This window comes from Canis lupus, chromosome 27, assembly GCF_048164855.1.
Source record: "Canis lupus baileyi chromosome 27, mCanLup2.hap1, whole genome shotgun sequence".
NCBI classification, from domain to species: domain Eukaryota; kingdom Metazoa; phylum Chordata; class Mammalia; order Carnivora; family Canidae; genus Canis; species Canis lupus.
Genome location: NC_132864.1, coordinates 40,666,461 through 40,684,946, shown reverse-complemented (window position 1 = coordinate 40,684,946; position 18,486 = coordinate 40,666,461). Strand labels below are relative to the sequence as shown.

General features: G+C 45.1%; 1 protein-coding gene across 1 annotated transcript in view; it reads right to left on the bottom strand.

The window, feature by feature from the left end:
* The window catches only part of ASAH2 (N-acylsphingosine amidohydrolase 2), an 81,170-nt gene that overhangs the window by 36,139 nt on the left and 26,545 nt on the right, over positions 1 to 18,486 (bottom strand). Inside the window, exons 6-9 of the mRNA XM_072803725.1 lie at positions 15,287 to 15,463; positions 13,722 to 13,849; positions 12,419 to 12,496; positions 2,160 to 2,280 (exon numbers count right to left, since the gene is read on the bottom strand). Coding sequence (XP_072659826.1) covers positions 2,160 to 2,280; positions 12,419 to 12,496; positions 13,722 to 13,849; positions 15,287 to 15,463 — 504 coding nt within the window. The remainder of the gene's footprint in view (positions 1 to 2,159; positions 2,281 to 12,418; positions 12,497 to 13,721; positions 13,850 to 15,286; positions 15,464 to 18,486) is intronic.

The window sequence follows — 18,486 nt, the reverse complement described above, 5'->3', positions numbered from 1 at the left end:
TTTCTGGAAAAAAATTCACATTGCAGTCCACATACACATTATTACTGGTGATATTCCAATGATCAATAAAACCATTCTGAGTAGGAGAGTTTCAAGCCTGTGCCACAAATAGAAACATTTTGACAAGAAACACAGCCTACAGCAACAACAACAACAAACTATAAAATGCTGACTCATCGAGCTGTTCTGTGGGATTGTATCTGGAGCTCAGAGATTTTCTTTGAAAAATAAATATCCTACTGGCTTAAAAAGAATATAGTGAATCCAGATTTTCCTGTGGCAGAAGTGAACCTAAATATAACATCCACTATCCAGGTCTGCCTCCATGTAGCTTTTCTCTTATCCCTTCCACCTGACCTAACAACACGTAACCTTTCTGGGTCGTGCAAGACTTCAACCTCAACCCAGTTGATCTACTATTCTACCTTCAATGTCTTCAGTTTTCTTAGGGAGAAGGAGAGCAGGTATTGGAGATCATGTGTCTCTTTTCATACTAAAAGGATAACTTCTCTCCAAGTGCTTAGCACCCAGTGATCATTAAATGGGAACGTCCTATCTTTTCCCTAAAATGCTGGCTAAAATGAAAAAAAAAAAAATAGTGTTTTTCAACAAGAGCTAAGAGATCAGACCAAATGTTCATGGGGCTATTGACTTTTGCATCATTATTTACCTTTAGACATTTTTCTAGTCCAGGGCCTGGGGCTCTTATCCTCTTACATTCTTCTGCATTAAGGCCTTGGACACTAGGATCAAACAGAGCAGGGTCCTCCCTCATCACTTAACTATCTGTAGTCGCTAATTTATATAAAACCGAGGAGCTTTCTCAAGTACGGGAACTGAGTTCCAACCCTCTGGCTCTAATTCCATCTCTCACCGTGTTTCAAAGTCAAAAAAAAAAAAAAAAAAAACAGATCTAGTGGATTAAGATTGTCTCTGACTTTGGCCTTAGTGAAGGGGAGTAAAACAAATGCCTTGAAAGGAAATTCGCCGTTAACAGGGAAATCTGGACCATTAAACAAGACTCATCATCTTGTCCTCATTCAGTTTCTTAACACAATTTGCAAGGTGCTTCATACTTTCATAGCTCTGACAACGAAAGTAAACATCAACAGAGTTTATCATATTTCCAAGCCGATCAAAAGCTATTACATTGCTGGGTCGTAGGGATTTACCCCAAAGATTCAGATGCAATGAAACGCCAAGACACCTGTACCCCGATGTTTCTAGCAGCAATGTCCACATAGCCAAACTGTGGAAGGAGCCTCCGTGTCCATCGAAAGATGATGGATAAAGAAGATGTGGTTTATGTATACAATGGAATATTCCTCAGCCATTAGAAACGACAAATACCCACCATTTGCTTCGACGTGGATGGACCTGCAGGGTATTATGCTGAGTGAAGTAAGTCAATCAGAGAAGGACAAACATTATATGTTCTCATTCATTTGGGGAATATAAATAATAGTGAAAGAGAATATAAGGGAAGGGAGAAGAAATGTGTGGGAAATATCAGAAAGGGAGACAGAATATGAGAGACTCCTAACTCTGGGAAACGAACTAGGGGTGGTGGAAGGGGAGGAGGGCGGGGGTGGGGGTGACTGGGTGACAGGCACTGAGGGGGGCACTTGACGGGATGAGCACTGGGTGTTATTCTGTATGTTGGTAAATTGAACACCAATAAAAAATAAATTTATTATAAAAAAAAGCTATTACATATTGCAGAACTCTCAAACTTGTCCCTCCTTATCCAACTAATTGTAAATTTACGAAGCTATCAATAGAAGTAGTACTTGACACAGTTAGTCATTCTCAATTTTTCTTTCCTTATCAGGGAGGATGGAGAATTCTTTTTATCCAAGCCTATTAATATGTGACATACATGATGACAGTTTACGCTGAAGATTCAAATCAGCTATTCTGAACATTGCATGAATGATGATACTCAGTGAATTAAGAAGATACTCCTAAGGGTCCCGGGGTGGTTCAGTTGGTTAGGCATCTACCTTTGGCTCAGGTCATGATCCCAGCGTCCTGGGAGCGAGCCCCACATCTGCTTCTCCCTCTGTACCTCTCCTCACTCATGCTCATGCACTCTCTCTCTCTCTCAAATAAATAAATAAATTCTAAAAGATGATGCTTTCGATGACACAAATTCTCACCTCTCCAGGTAGATATCCTTTGTTTTTCTCTTGCTCAAAAAGGTAAGCTGCATAGCCCATGTTGTCACTGTTGACGAGGTGATTGCTGTTGTTCATGCTGACCGGGTGAACGGCAAACCAGCTGCAAAAGGACAAGAAGCCCTCGGTTAATGAAGAGAACCAGATGATGGGGCCAAAAACAGTGACAGGGAGCTTACTTTTTCTCCAGCAGGAAAAAAATTTCTTTTTTAGTGATAGGCTTTCCACATTTAGTTTCTTTCATTGTTGATGAGCTTAAATGACTAATTAACATACTCAAAAAGTCTAATCACTGACTAAAATTAAAAATACAAAACTCTATTTTTATAAATGTTTCATCGTCATCATCAATCATCATAAGCTTTTAATAAGAGTCAACACTGGTCGGTGACCGGACGAGACAATCTAGCTAAAGCATCCACACAAGCACAGGCTTGGTTTTTCTAAAGACAGACACACATAATAACATTAAAATCGATTCTAATTCAGTAGATACTTCTCGAGAATCTGCTGTGTGCTGAGCACTGAATAAACTGCAGTTGATGCTCAGAACCTTGCAGAAGACAAAGACGCAAACAAACAGCTTTAATATAATGTGGCAAATGTTATAAGGAAATAGGCATAAAGTGTTTGGGGCCCACAGATGACTAGCAATTAATTCTTATGGGCGTCCCAGGGAAAAGACACAACAGAGTGAGTGCACAGAGGTGTGAACGAGGCTGTTATGCATAATTTGATGTAGCCTCGTGCATAGTAATACCCTGTTTAGTGTAGAGCTACACAGTTTACAAAGGAACGTCTCATCTGTTACCTTACTTGAACTACACAACACCCCTGAGAGCCAGACAGTTATTCCCTCCAATCTGCAGAGTGTCTCAGAGAAGCAAAACGGAAGCCCGTTTGTCATCAAGGATGAAGACTCAAGTTCGGGGTCTCGCGACACCTTGTCCTGTGACCTTTGTAGGATCAAACCTCCATACAGGCGAGAAAGATGCTCACACAACAGTGGGCTATCAAGCAAATTCACTAGAATAAATGCTCAAGGAAAGAGAGATGCTAATTCATAAAGTTTCAGGCCAATTCAGGATTTGTAAAAAATAAATAAATAGGGCAGCCCGGGCGGTTCAGCGGTTTAGTGCTGCCTTCAGCCCAGGGCCTGATCCTGGAGACCTGGGATCGAGTCCCACGTCGGGCTCCCTGCATGGAGCCTGCTTCTCCCTCTGCCTGTGTCTCTGCCTCTCTTTCTCTCTTTCTGTGTCTCTCATGAATAAATAAATTAAAAAATAAATAAATAAATAAATAAATAAATAAATAAAATCTTTTGTGGATTGATTCCTGGCTGAAACCTTTTAAACCTTTCTGCTTACATTCCTAAGTCACTGAGCACATGAAGCTGAACATTTACTTAATGACTAGGGATGCATCTAAATTTCAAGGTTATCATTTAGGATTCAGTTCTCATTGCCCAACAGGTGTATATGTAGGTCAGAGATCGCCAGCACAACGCCCGTCGGGGCTGGGTAGGCCGCATAGGTGAGTTAGGCTGGTTGGTGGAATGGGGACTGGCATGGATTCTGGACACTCGGAGGCACGCGCACAGCCTCTACTACACTGGTTATGAGAGTATAAGCCGGTGCGGCCAGATATTCCATAAATCTATGTTTTCTGTGAAATATTTATCAATTTAAAAACTCCCAAAGAAGTAAATGACATGGGGGGGGGGGTGAACAAAATGGGCAAAGGGGAGGGAAAGATACAGGATTCCAGATATGAAATGAATCTGTCATGGGAAGCGAGCCAATGATATTGTGATAGTGTTGTGTGGTGACAGCCAGCAGCCACGCTTCTGGTGAGCACAGCACAACACACAGAAATGTTGCATCACCTCATTGTACACCTGTGACACCGTGTGCCAACTATGTGTGCTGTTGTGTGTCAACTCAAATTTTAAAAATCTAAATTAAAAAAAAGGGGGGGAGAAGTAAATAGCATGGAACAAAAGGACGGGAATTGTTACCAATTAAAAGCCTTAAAAGCACATAGCCAACAAATGTGGTTTGTGGACTGTTCGGATTCTAATTCAAATAAATAACTGTAAAAAGACCTTATGGGTACAAACAGGGAAAACTGAATATCGCCTGGGTTTTTAGATCATAGTAAGAAATTATTTTTAATTTTGTTGCTTATGATCACGGATTGCAGTTATACTCTTCTTATGTTTTTACCTGCTAGAGATACACAGTGAAATATTTATGAGCAAAATGATTTGACATCTGGTATTTGCTTTTAAAAGTCTAGCAAAACAAACCAAAGAAGAGGAGGGATGAAACAGTAGCAGAGCACTCTAATCACTGAAGCTGGATCAGAGTTGCATGGAGATTCATTGGACTAATCACTCTAAAGTGGCATATATTTGAATATTTCCATAAGAGGTTTTTTTTTTTCATGTTGACATCCATTTTGAATTTTTTTTAGACTTTGTTAGGCCAAATCACCAGTCTATAAGCAAAATTCAGTCCCCAAGATATGTATTTGCCACCATGTAAAAGGATAGAAGTTCAGGCTAAAGGTAGTTCTAAGGTCCTCCCCTAGAAGTTACTTGCAGAGTTTCTATATTTAAAAAAAATCAAAATATCCTTACGCTAGTTTATTTTTTGCATGTATAGTTTGTCTGTTTCTCCTAAGGTTCAAGTGCCAGGGAAAATTCTAGTCAACTAGTGTTTTCCAGGTAGTTGAGAGTCTATGTTTTGCAGTTTTACTCCATCTAGTTTGGAAGTAAAAGGGGGTGGCGGCCAAGACAGTTGCATGGCTCCCCCGACCCAAATACTTCTGTCTGATGCGACTGCACTGAGGTCAGCCAGTCCCGCCAGACTGCGATGTCTCCAGGGCAATAGAAGGAAACCCATAGAACAATTTTATCAACACTGACAATCACTTAGCACTGATTAGGTGACGGATTTTATGCACAGGATCTCATTTCCTTCTAACAAGAACGCTTTGAGTCAGATGTTATCATTGTCCTTATTTTACAGCTAAGGAAATGACCTCTCAGAGTGATGCAGTAACCTGACCAAGGTCACACTGTTGAAAGTCAAGAAGCAGGTCTATGACCACAAAGCTCAAGTTCTTCTCTGCTGTAGGAGACTGGCTCTGTCCCTTCCTTTCTTTCACTGGCTCATTTGCTACACATTTGAGTAACTTTGATGCTGTGCCAACCACTGGAGACGTAGACATGAACATGGCATCATCTTGCCCTTGAGAAATGCGTCATGGCGGATGTGACATCCGAGCTGGGTCTTTAAAGATGGGGAGGAACTTGGCAAGAGGGTTCCTGGAGAAAACTCATTTGTAGCAAAAACACGAAGATGGGAAGGGGTTTGGCCGCAGGAGAATGGGTAAGGGCAAGGAGTCATGGCAGTTGTTCTATTCACTCAATCAACATGAATTTATTAGTAGCCAAGCCTGTGGTGGGTGTTGTGTTAGAGCCCAAGGAACATAGAGAGGAATCAGGTGTGTCCCCTACCATCTAGGAACAATATCTGTGTAGAAAGCAAATGCAAAGAGCTCTGGCCTGCTAATCAGACTACAGACTTGAATTCTTACTGATTTCATGTATTTATTGTCATTTATTTCAGGCCTTAGAAAATGAACAGTTTTTTTTCTCTACAGAACTGAAAAAATAACTATTCGAAAAAGTTACTTTGAATTTCAGAATAAGAAGATGCTGTTTATCTCCTCCTCTGGCCTTGGATATGTGTGCTATTAAAATATCAGGTTTGTCACAGCAACCAAAGTACGATGACAATAGATGAATATTTATAAAAAATATATATATACAGAAGAGTGGTCATTTTAGTTTAAGAAAGATGCACTCGCAATTTATCTGGTCAAAGGAGCATTCTTCAAAGCAGAGTTCAAAAGAGAGAAAGAGAGGTTGAGGTGGGTTCGAAAGATGTTAGAATACAGATGTAAAAAAATTAATATGCCCCTGTTAATAAACACTTCTAAATAATGATTACATCACAGCTAACGCAGGGCTCTCCTTGGGTCAGCACGATGCTATCGAGGTACCAAGGAAGGTCCAGAGATTTGAGATTTTTATCCTAGTCTGTAGCAAAGGTAGTGAAAATTTCTGGGTCTCTGTTTCCTAAGGCTACATTTCATCTAGGCTTTGCGAATCAATGCACAGCAAATTAATATAGAACATCCTAATTATTCTTTCCTCCTATAGGACAGGAGCTTTTTCTAGGGCCTCTTTTAATTCAGACACTCTGCACTTCCTACTCTGCAGCAGACAAATGCGAAATCGACCTTCTTCCACCTCCTGAAACAGGAGCAAACCTGCCTGGAGTTCCATTCTCTCAAACCTGGGCCACCACGTCTAGTGTGCAGGTTGTGCCCTGTACAAAGAGGAGTTACCCACATTAATGACAGACAATGAGCTGTAGCAAGGGTAACCCCTCTGAAGTCACAGGGAAGCTTGGTGGCCAGCATCCTGGAAAACTCGTTCTAGCATCTCTCTTTCAGAGAAGAGATGTACGTTCCCAACTATTTTTATTATCTTCAAAAGTCTCGGATGATGAAGGCCCTCTCGTTAGATAATGTTATTGGAGAGACATCTGGTTTAGATGGATTCCATTAAGTCACTGCAATCAAAATTCTATGGACTTTGGGTGGTAATGATATATCAATGTACATTCATTGATTTTAGCGTACATACCCCTCCAGGCCCAGATATTGTTTTGGGGGAGGGCAGGTACAGGGCCCATGGAAAATCTCTGCACTTTCTGCTTAATTTTGCTGGGGAACCTAAGCCTGCTCTAAAAAATAAAGTCCATTAAAAAACAAAAAGCTATGCTAACCCTTCTACAGTGCTATTATTGATCACTGTGGTCGCAGGGCCAGCCAAGATTCAAGGGCTGGAGGAATCCTCTCCGTGTCTTAACAGGTCCCATAAAGTCACTCTGTACAGAGTACACATGATAAGAGTTCTTGTTGCTGCCATATTTGGATACTATAATTTTCCATTTAAAGTTTTTTAAAAAATATCTCTTAATTCTAAAAGGATAAGAGAAGGAGAAAAGGCCTTGAAAAAGAGAGACAAATAGCACAAAGTGAAAAGATACCCAAAAAGTGCAGATACATAATCATCACAATTTCTGAAAATAGACGAAACTCACTTATGAGAAGATGAAGATTGTCAGAGCAAAATACATAAATAAATAAATACATAAATACAGCTATATGATAAGGGACACGTCAAAAACGTAAGAGCAAATAAAAGTTGAAAGAAAATGATAGAAAAATATACTTGCAAATTCTAACCTGCAGAAAGCTGAGTTAGTTATGCTAGCATGAGAATACAGAGATTTTAAGACAAAAAAATCATTATTAGATGTAAAGAGAATCACTACAAAACATGCACACACACACACACACACACACACACACACTAGCATGTGGAGAAACAGTTAGTATTTCTCAGAGTATTTTTTTTTCTGAGTATTTTAAAGCTTCTAGTGCCCAGAGTGAGTGGAACCAAGAATCTACTTTTGCAGAATGACCTTTTGGACACACTTATTTTTTATTATCATATGTCCTACAGTGGGAATTGGGCAGCAGACAATGTACCTGAGTATTGACTTTGAGAAAAGTAAAGCTTGGAGTTAATTTTTCTATCTTTCTACTTGCTTATATTTTTTTTCATTTTTCCATGGTGAGTTTGTATCATTTTTATACTAAAAAAAAAAGTATACTTGGAGAGAAAAAACTAATAGCCTCTCAAATCTCTTCAGGTTAAGAACATTCCAGAAACCCAAGTCCAATGCCTTCTGCCAGTTAGGACAACTGGTTTTACGTCTTTGGTTTTTAAACCTTGTAAACTTTGTTTTTTAAGAGATCGACTTATTTATGAGAGAGAGAGAGAGAGAGAGAGAGAGGAGAAGGCGGAGCGGAGAGCCGCACCGGTGCTGGGCCTGACGCAGGACTCGATCCCACGGCCCCACATCAGGCACTGGGCCCAGATCCGAGGAGCAGCGGGACTTAGTGCAGGAGGAGGCAGCTCCCCGGGAAGGAGCAACTCGGGAGGAGAATTAGGGAGCCTGGGAGGCGGAGGGGACGACGGAGGAGAAGGCCGGGAGGGGCACCTGGGGACACTGAGGTAAGCACCCGAGGCCCGAGACAATGGGGGGCACAGCTGGCAGGGAGGCCCACACGCCGCGCAGCCCAGGCCGAGCCCCAGGTCAGCGCCACCTGCACCCATCTATCTGGGAAGCACCCAGAGGACCCCTCGCACACCCTCCTCGGAGCAGGAGGCTTGGCGCTGAACAAAGCAGAAGGCAGGCCCTCCCTCGGCCTCAGGCCGGGGTCTCCGGGGCAGACGGGGTGGGGGGGGGAAGAGCCTCGCCGTCCAGGGGGGCCGGTGGTGGAGCTGGGGACACGGGCCTGTGCAGCCCACAGGCTCGCCACCAACCAGAGGGCCCCCCAGGGCACCTGTGCCCGCCCTGAGGCCTGGCCCTCGGCCCGGACCTCTGGAGCCCCTGCTGGCTCCCCCTCAGCGCTTCCTCTGGTCACCCCAGGATGGCTCTCTCAAGCCCCGGTGTCATGGTCCCCGTTGGCGGACAGACTCCTACTCTGAGGTGCTTTCCGGAGCCCCCCAGAGTGACTCGTGTGAATGCCACACAGCTTCCATGTGGGCTCAGAACCCGGGACCCCCCACACATGGTCTCCACAGCCGGTCTCCACAGTCCTTTACTGTTTCTGCGTGAGACAGGGTCGGGCAACAAGGCCTAGAGCCCTTCCTGGCATAGACAGGTCAACGCCAGCAGCCGTAGAGGACTTAGGGACCCGTGGACTAGTTTCACGCACATGAGTCTATTCCAGTCTTCAAGTCCTCACCCTTCTCGACCCGTCAAGAGCCTCTAATCCCCAACCCGGTTTAAAACATGTGAATGAAAAAAAAAAAAAAAAAAAAACATGTGAATGATTTTCCACTCCCCATGGTCTAAAGACCAAAATCTTTATCAGAGACCTAATCTCCACTGCTCACTGCCACCCACACAGCCTCCTCTGCACCCCAGCCACACAGACCTTCTATCAGCCCCTCAGATGGGCCACCGGACCTTTGAACATGCTTCTCCATCCAGGTTAAACGTCCCTCAGCTGTATTAGATGTTCCAGCACCCACCCCTTTTCTGCCAGTTAATTCTCACCCTTCCTTTGGTTTTTAGCTCCATTGTCACTCCCTTAGGGAAACTGTTCCCAATCTCCCCGAGCAGGTCAAGTCCCTTTAAGGTAGCTACACATACCTTCCTTTCATAGCACTTAACTCCACTATAATCATACGATTATACAATTATAACCCAATTATAATTATTTGTATACTATTTGGATACCTTCTGTCTCTACCAGGAAATAATAAATCCTATAAAGGCAACAACTCCATCTATTTTTGCTCATCGGTGTATCTACAGTACTAGCTCAGCCCGGGACATATATACTCTACAATATTTAATAAATGAATGAATGAATAATAATCTGTGGAGAGATGATAGTAAATCTACATTTGAGAAATATGGAGATTGAGTCTCCGAGAGCTCAAGGGATTCGCATGGGTGTTTGGCTCCAAGGTATTGGATTCCTGATTTCACGACCAGGAACTGTACCATTCCAAGGACTGGGGAGCTCTGCATGGCACATAGTAGGTATCCAGTGCAGATTTGCTGAAGGAAGACATGAGGACAAAAATGAAAGTAGGCAAGGATCAATTGTGGACTTCAATATGATTTTTGGGGGAAAGAGAACAGTCTTGGCCGTGACATTGGACAGGTCATATCACCTTCCTAGGCTGTAGCTGAGCTTTGAACTAGGTGATATCCATGCTTCGCAAGTCTGAGATTTTGTGCTTTCAGACTCCTCTTACCTTGAGATTCTGTGTAACAGCAGACGCCTACATACGGGGGCTGAGTTACTTAGCAGCCCAGGTTTGACTTTATGCTTTGGATCATTTTTAATGCATTCAAGGAGCAATTACCGCTATGCAACCAGAGGCGAGTGAAGGTGCAATTACATCAAGGCTAACATATGGCGGCTACAAAAACAATGGAAAGTTATTTCAGGGTGTTAAGCACAGCAGATGGAGGAGAGCTGTTACAACCTAGACAGTTGACCCTGGGACTTCTAGACCCATTATATAGTCATATGCCAGGAAGCAAAGAACATCTGGCAAAAGGACGGCATTTTTTCATTTGCCATTGGCATTGCTAAATGGTTCGGAAACTAATAAAAGGGAATCGTGAATGGTCTCAGTCATCCTGCCAAGAGTTAAGTAGAAACTCTAAGGGGAAAGGCTCCTTCTTTGTCCAACCAAAGTGGAATTCTCTAACTAGTCGAAGATACATGCTTGTATCCCGACCGTCTCCAACCAAATTTCCCACCAAAGTGACCAGCAATCTGGAACTAGCTCACCTTTCAGATTCCTCCCTCACCTCCTCCCTGACAGTAGCCCATACTCTGGCCTCACTGCTTCACTGTATTTTCCTGGCTCCATGAGAAATCCCCCAGGCTCCTTCAGATCCAGTTAAACATCATTTTCTCTATGAATCCTTCCGCGACGCTCAGAAGCATCGGTGCCACCACCTCCAAATTCCCACAGCATTTATTCATGTCCCGGTGGTAGCCCTGTTGGCCATCAGATTTATGCTGTGATCACTTGTCTGTCTGTCTCCTTCCCCTGCCCCAGTCACCCCACGAGTCTGTAAGACCCTTCATGATGGGGATCATGCCTTATTCATCACAACATATCCCCAGCACACGGCTGCGTGTCTGACATTGAGAAAGTCGCTTGAGTGAAACACCAGGTGGCAACTAATCAATAGATGAATTAATCACTGATGAAAGAATGACTCTTATTTTGTCAACCCATATAATAAAGTTTATTTTATCAGGGAGTTTTTAGTGACCTTGCTCGGAACCCAAAGACGTAACTCCAATGTTAAGGATGTCAAGCACTCTGGGAAGCCAATAATGGTGGTTTTTCATCTTGAACTAATCCCATGAGGTATCATTATCCCCATTTTCAAATGGAATAGTTGAGGTATAAATAGGTAAGTTACTTTCCCCAGGCCGCAGGGTTACTGCGTGGCAGGGCCAGGATTTGAACTCAAGTCCTAAAACCTACGCCTAAAACCAGAACACTTCACCACCACGCTGTCCTCCATCTAGTTATAGGGCCAGCCCTAGTCAGAGTCCTTAATGTTTTCATTCACCTTTTATTACTTTTGATTAAAGATAAATTTGACTTCCATAGAAACTTTCATGTGAGGACTTCATCATTCTATCTCATAGGCCTTCCGCCTTTACTAATACTGATTATCGACTCGCTGCATTTAAAGTAAGAAAATCGAGACATAGAGCAGTTAAGTAACTTGGCCAAAGTCGTGCAGCTCATCATGATGAGAACCTAGAGTGAACCCAAGCCACCCAGGCAGTGCCCACACGCCATCTTATGCTTGCTTCGGGCATCCTGCATCACCTGGAAGTCCACACATCAAGGCGTCTGGCCCTGTTCCCCATCCAGGCAACTCCTGAGTCAGTCTAATTGCAGGACAAATTTCACAGATGAATGCAAATGCCTTCTTTTCGAAGAAAACAAAATCCACACTTTCTTACATATAAAACTGAACTAAAATCCGTGCCAAGCTGTAATTTTACCTCATCTGCCTCCTTGAGGTGGCCTTGATTCTGCTTCCATCACTCATTAGCATTGTCCTACATTCGATTTAACTTATTTCTTTTAGGAAACACAGGCAAGTCGTCTCGAACCCATAATCACTTGCCTGGTTGGTCAGAGCATTTTCTAATTTTACCAAGAGATAGTGGTCCACCATCATGGAAGTTCCATATAGGACATCTTGATAGAATGATAAGCACTGGTATCAACTGAATCCTTACGTCATATGCCAGTTGCTATGTTACCCTTCTCCACCCAGATCCCTCATTTACATTATCCTTTAACTCGCCCTGTTTTCCAGGTGAGGGACTGAGGCCTGGGAAGCTGAAAACATTGTCCCAGGGTCCATGGCCAGATCCCAGAAAGGCCTGATTCCCTGGACTTCCAACCACTCAATGTATCCTCAGCCTCTGCTACTACTATTCCAGTCTCTTCCTTCCATCACCCCTCCTCTGTGATTAAGGAAAATGACCCAGACAGAATAAAAAATAATAATAAGGAAACAGAGTACCTTATAAGGCCCAGCTCAGCTCCATCCAAATCTTCCATTTTTAGGACGACCATTTCTTTGTCAGTATTTGAAGAATACCTGGTCAGCAAAACAAAGAAACTCAGTCACTTCTATGTCAGGGCTTAGCCCTGTTGTACGGCCAACAGCAGAAGTTGACACAAAAACCAAAACCAAAACACCTTTCAGTAAGTGAGGCGCCCTGGTCTGCTGCGTAGTGTCTGACAAACCACATCCGAGACCTCGTTCCTCAGCTAAAGAAGTGGTTTGCCAACGCTGTCAGAGTCAGGGGCATCCGGCCAGCCAACTGGGGACGGAATCTACATCTCTCCGTAATATACACGATCTAGTTTTTCTTACAAAAAGGATTTGTCTTTGAAATTTCTACTCATATCAAATTTTAATGGAATCTCTTAAAAATAACAGGGAATAGACAAAATCAGAAAACACTTATGACCTGCAGCTTTAAGTGGCTCTTTCATGTCCTTTCAGGGGAAATCGGACGATGTTATCTAAAAATCAACTCCTAAAAAAAAAAAATAAAAAATAAAAAAATAAAAATAAAAATAAAAATAAAAATAAAAATAAAAATCAACTCCTTTGAAATCTATTGGAAAATATGCAGATGAATGTAAAATGTCAAGTGGTCAAGTTGAAACAGAAATATTCTTTTACTTTGCCATAGCGGCCCCGTGCTTCTCTTCTGTCGCAAACCTGGTTCAGCACTTAAAAAAAAAAAAAAAAAAAGGAAAGAAAAACACAAAAGAACTATCTCCCTTAGTTGTTCCATTCAATTATGCTAGTTTTGCTTTTTGCTCTCCATTCCCGTTTCTTTATCCTTTTACGTCCTCTCTCTCTTGCCACATCCTCCTGGACAGAGACGATGTCCTCTGAATAACACAGTAAAAAGAGCTACTCGTTAATTTAACAACTACACCTTGTGCACGCTTGTATCTCCGCTGTACAGAAGAGGCTGAGAACCAATGAGTCACTATAAGCCAGTCACCAAAGGTCACACGACTAGGAAGTGACAAAGCTGAGCTGAGACCAGAGTCGTCCCCGATTCCACAGCTGGGAGGCCTTCCACCACGCGCAGCCGGCAGCGGGCAGCCTTGTGTGCAGGGTGTGCGTGCCCGCGTGTGCACATCTCACTTCTTCTGCTCTTGGATAATGAGCGTGTTTGACAGTTAGGTTGGCTTTTCCGCTCCGTCAGGATCCCGCCGTTTGCCTCCACCCAACGTGTTCTTGGCTTTTGTGACCAATCGCGGACGGAAACACAGGCGCTTACTCTGACAGTCGCCCTCACCTGGCTCGCTCTGACTCCGGATTCTGAAGGTAAGAATAGGGGCTTCGGTTGATCTGAGCACCTTCCACGGTTCCTTTCTTGATGAAGATCTTGCCTGGTTTCATGTTTCTGTGCGCCATCTCAATGCTCTGTGGGTCAGAGAGAGAGCGAGAGCGAGTTGTGAACCTAGCAACCTGCTGGGGCGAGGCCTTGTTCCACGCGAACAGAAGAGCCTGTGGACGATGTCCTTTGTCGCCCAGCTGCCCCTGCTACGGGACCAGAGCCCGAGTCCCTGGATGAGCCAACGTCACCCTGGGGGTGTGCAGATGGCCTCGGGGCTGAGACACGGCATTGTCATGACCCGGGAAGCTCGCGCCCACGGGCTCCTGGATGTCTCCAGGCCACTGTGTCTGGCACCATCCGCCCCATCGGGTGACCTGGAAGCAACTCCCCAACACAGGACCAGAACTTGTTTACATGTAGGTGGTCCCCCCACCATACCCACTCCATCCCCCCACCCTCTGAGGCAAAGGTTTTTGAACTTTTCTAACAAAACCACAGCAGGCAATACACCTTCCATCACCACTTAATACCCATTGACGTGGGTGTGCTGAAACAAGAGGGCACAAGACAAACTACATACACCCTCGCTACGTGTGTTGTATCACGATAGTCCCTGTTTGACTTTGGTTCTGTTTTTTTCAATGATCATTGCAACCCATGAAAATATTTCATGCAGCCAGTCATGAACTGCCAGCCAGATTCTGGAAAACATTGTTGGGAAGACATGTCTGCCTTGCCAACTAGATCACTGGGCTTGGGGTCTGGCTTCATGAGAAAAAGTGGAGAGAGACTACATCTAGAAGCAAAGACATGAAGGAACATTAGAAAGGACCCCACGTAGGGATGCCTGGGGGGCTCAGCGGTTGAGCGTCTGCCTTTGGTAGGTCAGGGCGTGACCCCAGGGTCCTGGGATCGAGTCCTGCATCGGGCTCCTTGCAGGGAGCCTGCTTCTCCCTCTGCCTGTGTCTCTGTCTCTCTCTGTGTGTCTCTCATGAGTAAGTAAATAAAATCTTTGCTGAAAAAAAAAAAAAAAAGACAGGATCCCATGTAAGGAAACAGTAAGCTGGGAGATGGGGAGAGAGGAGTTAAGAGGCACCAAAACCGGGAATGGGAGGGGGACGTGCCTGTCCCGGGAGGGGGTACCGTGCTGTCTACCACTACCATTGAGGACATGAGCAATGAGGGTGGATTTATCAACAGGATCCCCTATCACGCCGTTTGGAAAATAGGAGGCAATTATTTGTCATTTCTTTTGGTTCCCTGATGAGTTCCTTTTACTGGACTTTGCCCAGAGAACGACCAGATGGGGCCCTCTGAGTTATGAAGGTCGTAGGTGCCCCTTTAGACAACTGCATGAGGCTTCCTGCGGCGAGCTGTCCTCTCCTGCTGAGTCACTGCCTTGGGGCCCAAGGCAAGGATGCTCACCCCGCGATCCCATGAGGACTCCCTCCGTATCACAGCCAGCCACTGCTAAGCACTTGCAGGCGGGGAAGGAGCAGCTCCACCAGGGGCTCTGGGCCTACCTTCACGATGCCAGTGACCATGTATTCAAAAGTTCGATTGCTGAATCCTTCACTGGCGATGACAAACACGGTATACTGGAAATAGCCCGCTGGCCCCGAGTGAGTGTGGGTGCCACTCAGGATGACGTTGTCTTTTCCGTACAATGAGCCATACTTAGTCTGTAGTCTGTTCAGGACCTTCAGGAGAAAAGAAAAGAAAAAAAAATTAGAACGAAGAGGGATGACACAGCAAGTCACCCTGGAAAAGGCTCCCGTGAGGCTAATCACCGATCCACATCAGCGACATCCCTGTCGAGTGGCCCTTCACTCTCTGCTTGAGTGTGTTGTCCTGGTCACAGCATCAACACCGACGGTCCCCGCCGCGGCTAACGTCTCACGGACTCTCGCTGGGGGCCAGCGCGGTGTTAGGGACTACACACGTCATGTTATTTTAAAATCTTTATAACAACCCCCAGAGGTAGGTGTTTTCAATCTCATCTTTCAGCTGAGGACATCGAAGCACACAGAAGGCAAATAACTTGCCCGCGGATCTGACAAACGGCAGAGCCACAACCCCGATCCACGTCTCTCTAACGCTGTAGGACCAGTAGGCTTTCCTGTTCATCATCCCACACAGAGGGGCTGCGCCCAGGCGCTGGTCTAAGCACCAGAAGTGCGTGAAGTCCTCACCCTGATGAAGCTTTCACTCTAACGGGGGAGAAAAAGCAAACAGATACGTGTGAGGTACGATGTCGTATCATGCAGGGGCGGATGCTGTGAAGAAAGACGTTTCTGGGTAATGAAGGAAGAAGAGATTGGGGGGTCGGGAGGAGAAGAATCTTTGCAGAGATGTTACCTTTCATCGGAGGCTTATCATGAAGAGCCCAGGCTGGTGGTGCAACACCCGGGGGAAAGCATCCCAGGGGCAGTGGACAGAGCAGCGTCAAGGCTGCTGTGCTGCCTCCCTGCCCCGAACGGAGAAGTCAGCATTCCCTGACACGCATTGCGCTGGGGGACGTCAGCCACCGTGACCTCAAGACACCCCAGCAACTCTGCAGGGAGGCCCGTGTGGAAAGAAGCTATCTCGTTGGCACCAACCTGCCAGCCACGTGGGCAAGCCCCTCGGGAAGAAAAGACCCCTGCCTTCGGGCAAGCCACCCCCAACACCTGCAGCCCCCCACTACGTGAGTCCAACCTCTCGACACAGAAGGGGGGTGCGTGGCTGCCGTTCTAACCAGAGTCAGAATCAGCCAGCCCGGCCTCCCCGGGTGATTTTTCTTGACCCACAGAAATCCTGAGCAGTAGGATGGGCTGATTGTTGCTTTAAGCCCGTGGGTTTTCCAGGTGACTTGTGGAGCAAGAGACGACGAACCCAGAGAGGCTCGGTGAGTGTTCATGGAACTCATCAACCAGTAAATATCTCGATGCATGGAAAGTGTGGTTGTGTGGCACAGACACGTCGAGAAAATGACAGAGAAACTCCTGATGTTGCCAACTACCTGCTTCTGATTATACTTTTATCATCAGCTTCGATCTAAAATTCAGTATTATTGTGGTTTCCTTGTGAAAGATGTTTTGACTTCTTTAATGTCAGAAATCATTAAAATGATCTAGTGGGGGCCCTCGGTGGCTCAGTCAAGCATCCAACTCTTGGTTTCAGCTCAGGTCATGATCTCAGGGTTATGAGATCGAGCCCCACGTTGGGCTCCACACTTGGCGGCACGTCTGCTTAGAGATTTTCTCCCTCTTCCCTGCTCTCTCTCTCTCTCCCAACTCTTGGTTTCAGCTCAGGTCATGATCTCAGGGTTATGAGATCGAGCCCCACGTTGGGCTCCACACTTGGCGGCACGTCTGCTTAGAGATTTTCTCCCTCTTCCCTGCTCTCTCTCTCTCTCAAATAAATAAATCTCTTTTAAAAAACTGCCAAACCCAAAGCAACCTTCCTTGATGTAGGATGCTATCACCTAATACCAGGCACTATAATGAAAGCTCCTTTGTGGACGGGATGGTGATTCCTGCTCAGCTCGCGTACCCAGTCCTATTTGTTGGTAGCTGCTCTCAGATGCAGTGTGTTGGGGATTCTGAATCCAAACCTGGGCTTAGCAAAAAAAAAAAAAAAAAAAAAAGAGGGTGTTTTTGGATTAGCAACACCGTCTACCTCGAGCATGGCACAGGCAGCAGAGTGCTATAAACTGTCAGGAAGATGGAAACAAAAGCCCTCGTTTGTTTGCCCGTGTCTGTGGTGTAAATATTCCCACCACAGTGGATTTCAAGCTACCAAAATTTACCAAAGCAGCTCACAAAGTTCCTGAACATTTAACAATCAGCCTTTATGAACACCCGGGTGTCTCTGTGGCTGAGCATCTGCCTTGGGCTCAGATTGTGACCCCGGGGTCCTGGGATCGAGTCCCACGTCAGGCTCCCCACAGGGAGCCTGCTTCTCCCTCTGCCTGTGTCTCTGCCTCTCTCTCTGTGTCTCTCATGAATAAATAAATAAGATCTTTTTTAAAAACAGCAATAAACCCTTATGAGCTGGTCCCAGCCAGTCCCCACACCCCCCTGGTACATACAGGAGTAGCAGCAACTTAGATGCTATATACTCAACACACATTAATACATCCATCCGACCTCTTCTATTTCAGGTGAGGAGCGACACCACCCTCATCTACTCATGTGGTCATTGAATGAGGAAGATCTTCCCAACCATCTTGCCTCATTAACCAATCCATGTCCCAAACACCGATCACTAGGTTACCACATCCACATACGCAATCCTGCGATACCAGGCAAATGTGGAGAGGAAATATGACATGACCAGACTAACACCCTCTGACCAAGTAACCCACATTCTCCATCCCAAGGAGTTTCCACGTTGCTTCTGTGTGACCCAGCTCCAGCCCACAAGCTTCATCCCGGTTACATCTTCTTCCACACAGTGATGACTACACTCGGGAAGAAGAAGCATCTGTATGGAGCAGGTGTAACGATCCCGGAAGGGGTACCACCACAAGACTCGACTAAAAGCTGCTGTCCAAAGCTAATTTTCTCACCATTCTGTCACCAAGGCAAGAGGGAAGTGAAATAAAGAACATCTGGTCAACTGTAAAGCTCCCCTGGCCTTACCCCATTTTTATTCCCAGAGAACGATAATGTTAGAATTTTAGAATTCAGTGCACTTCTTCGGGTTTACTCAAGAACCCAGTTCTTAAATAGATAGAAAT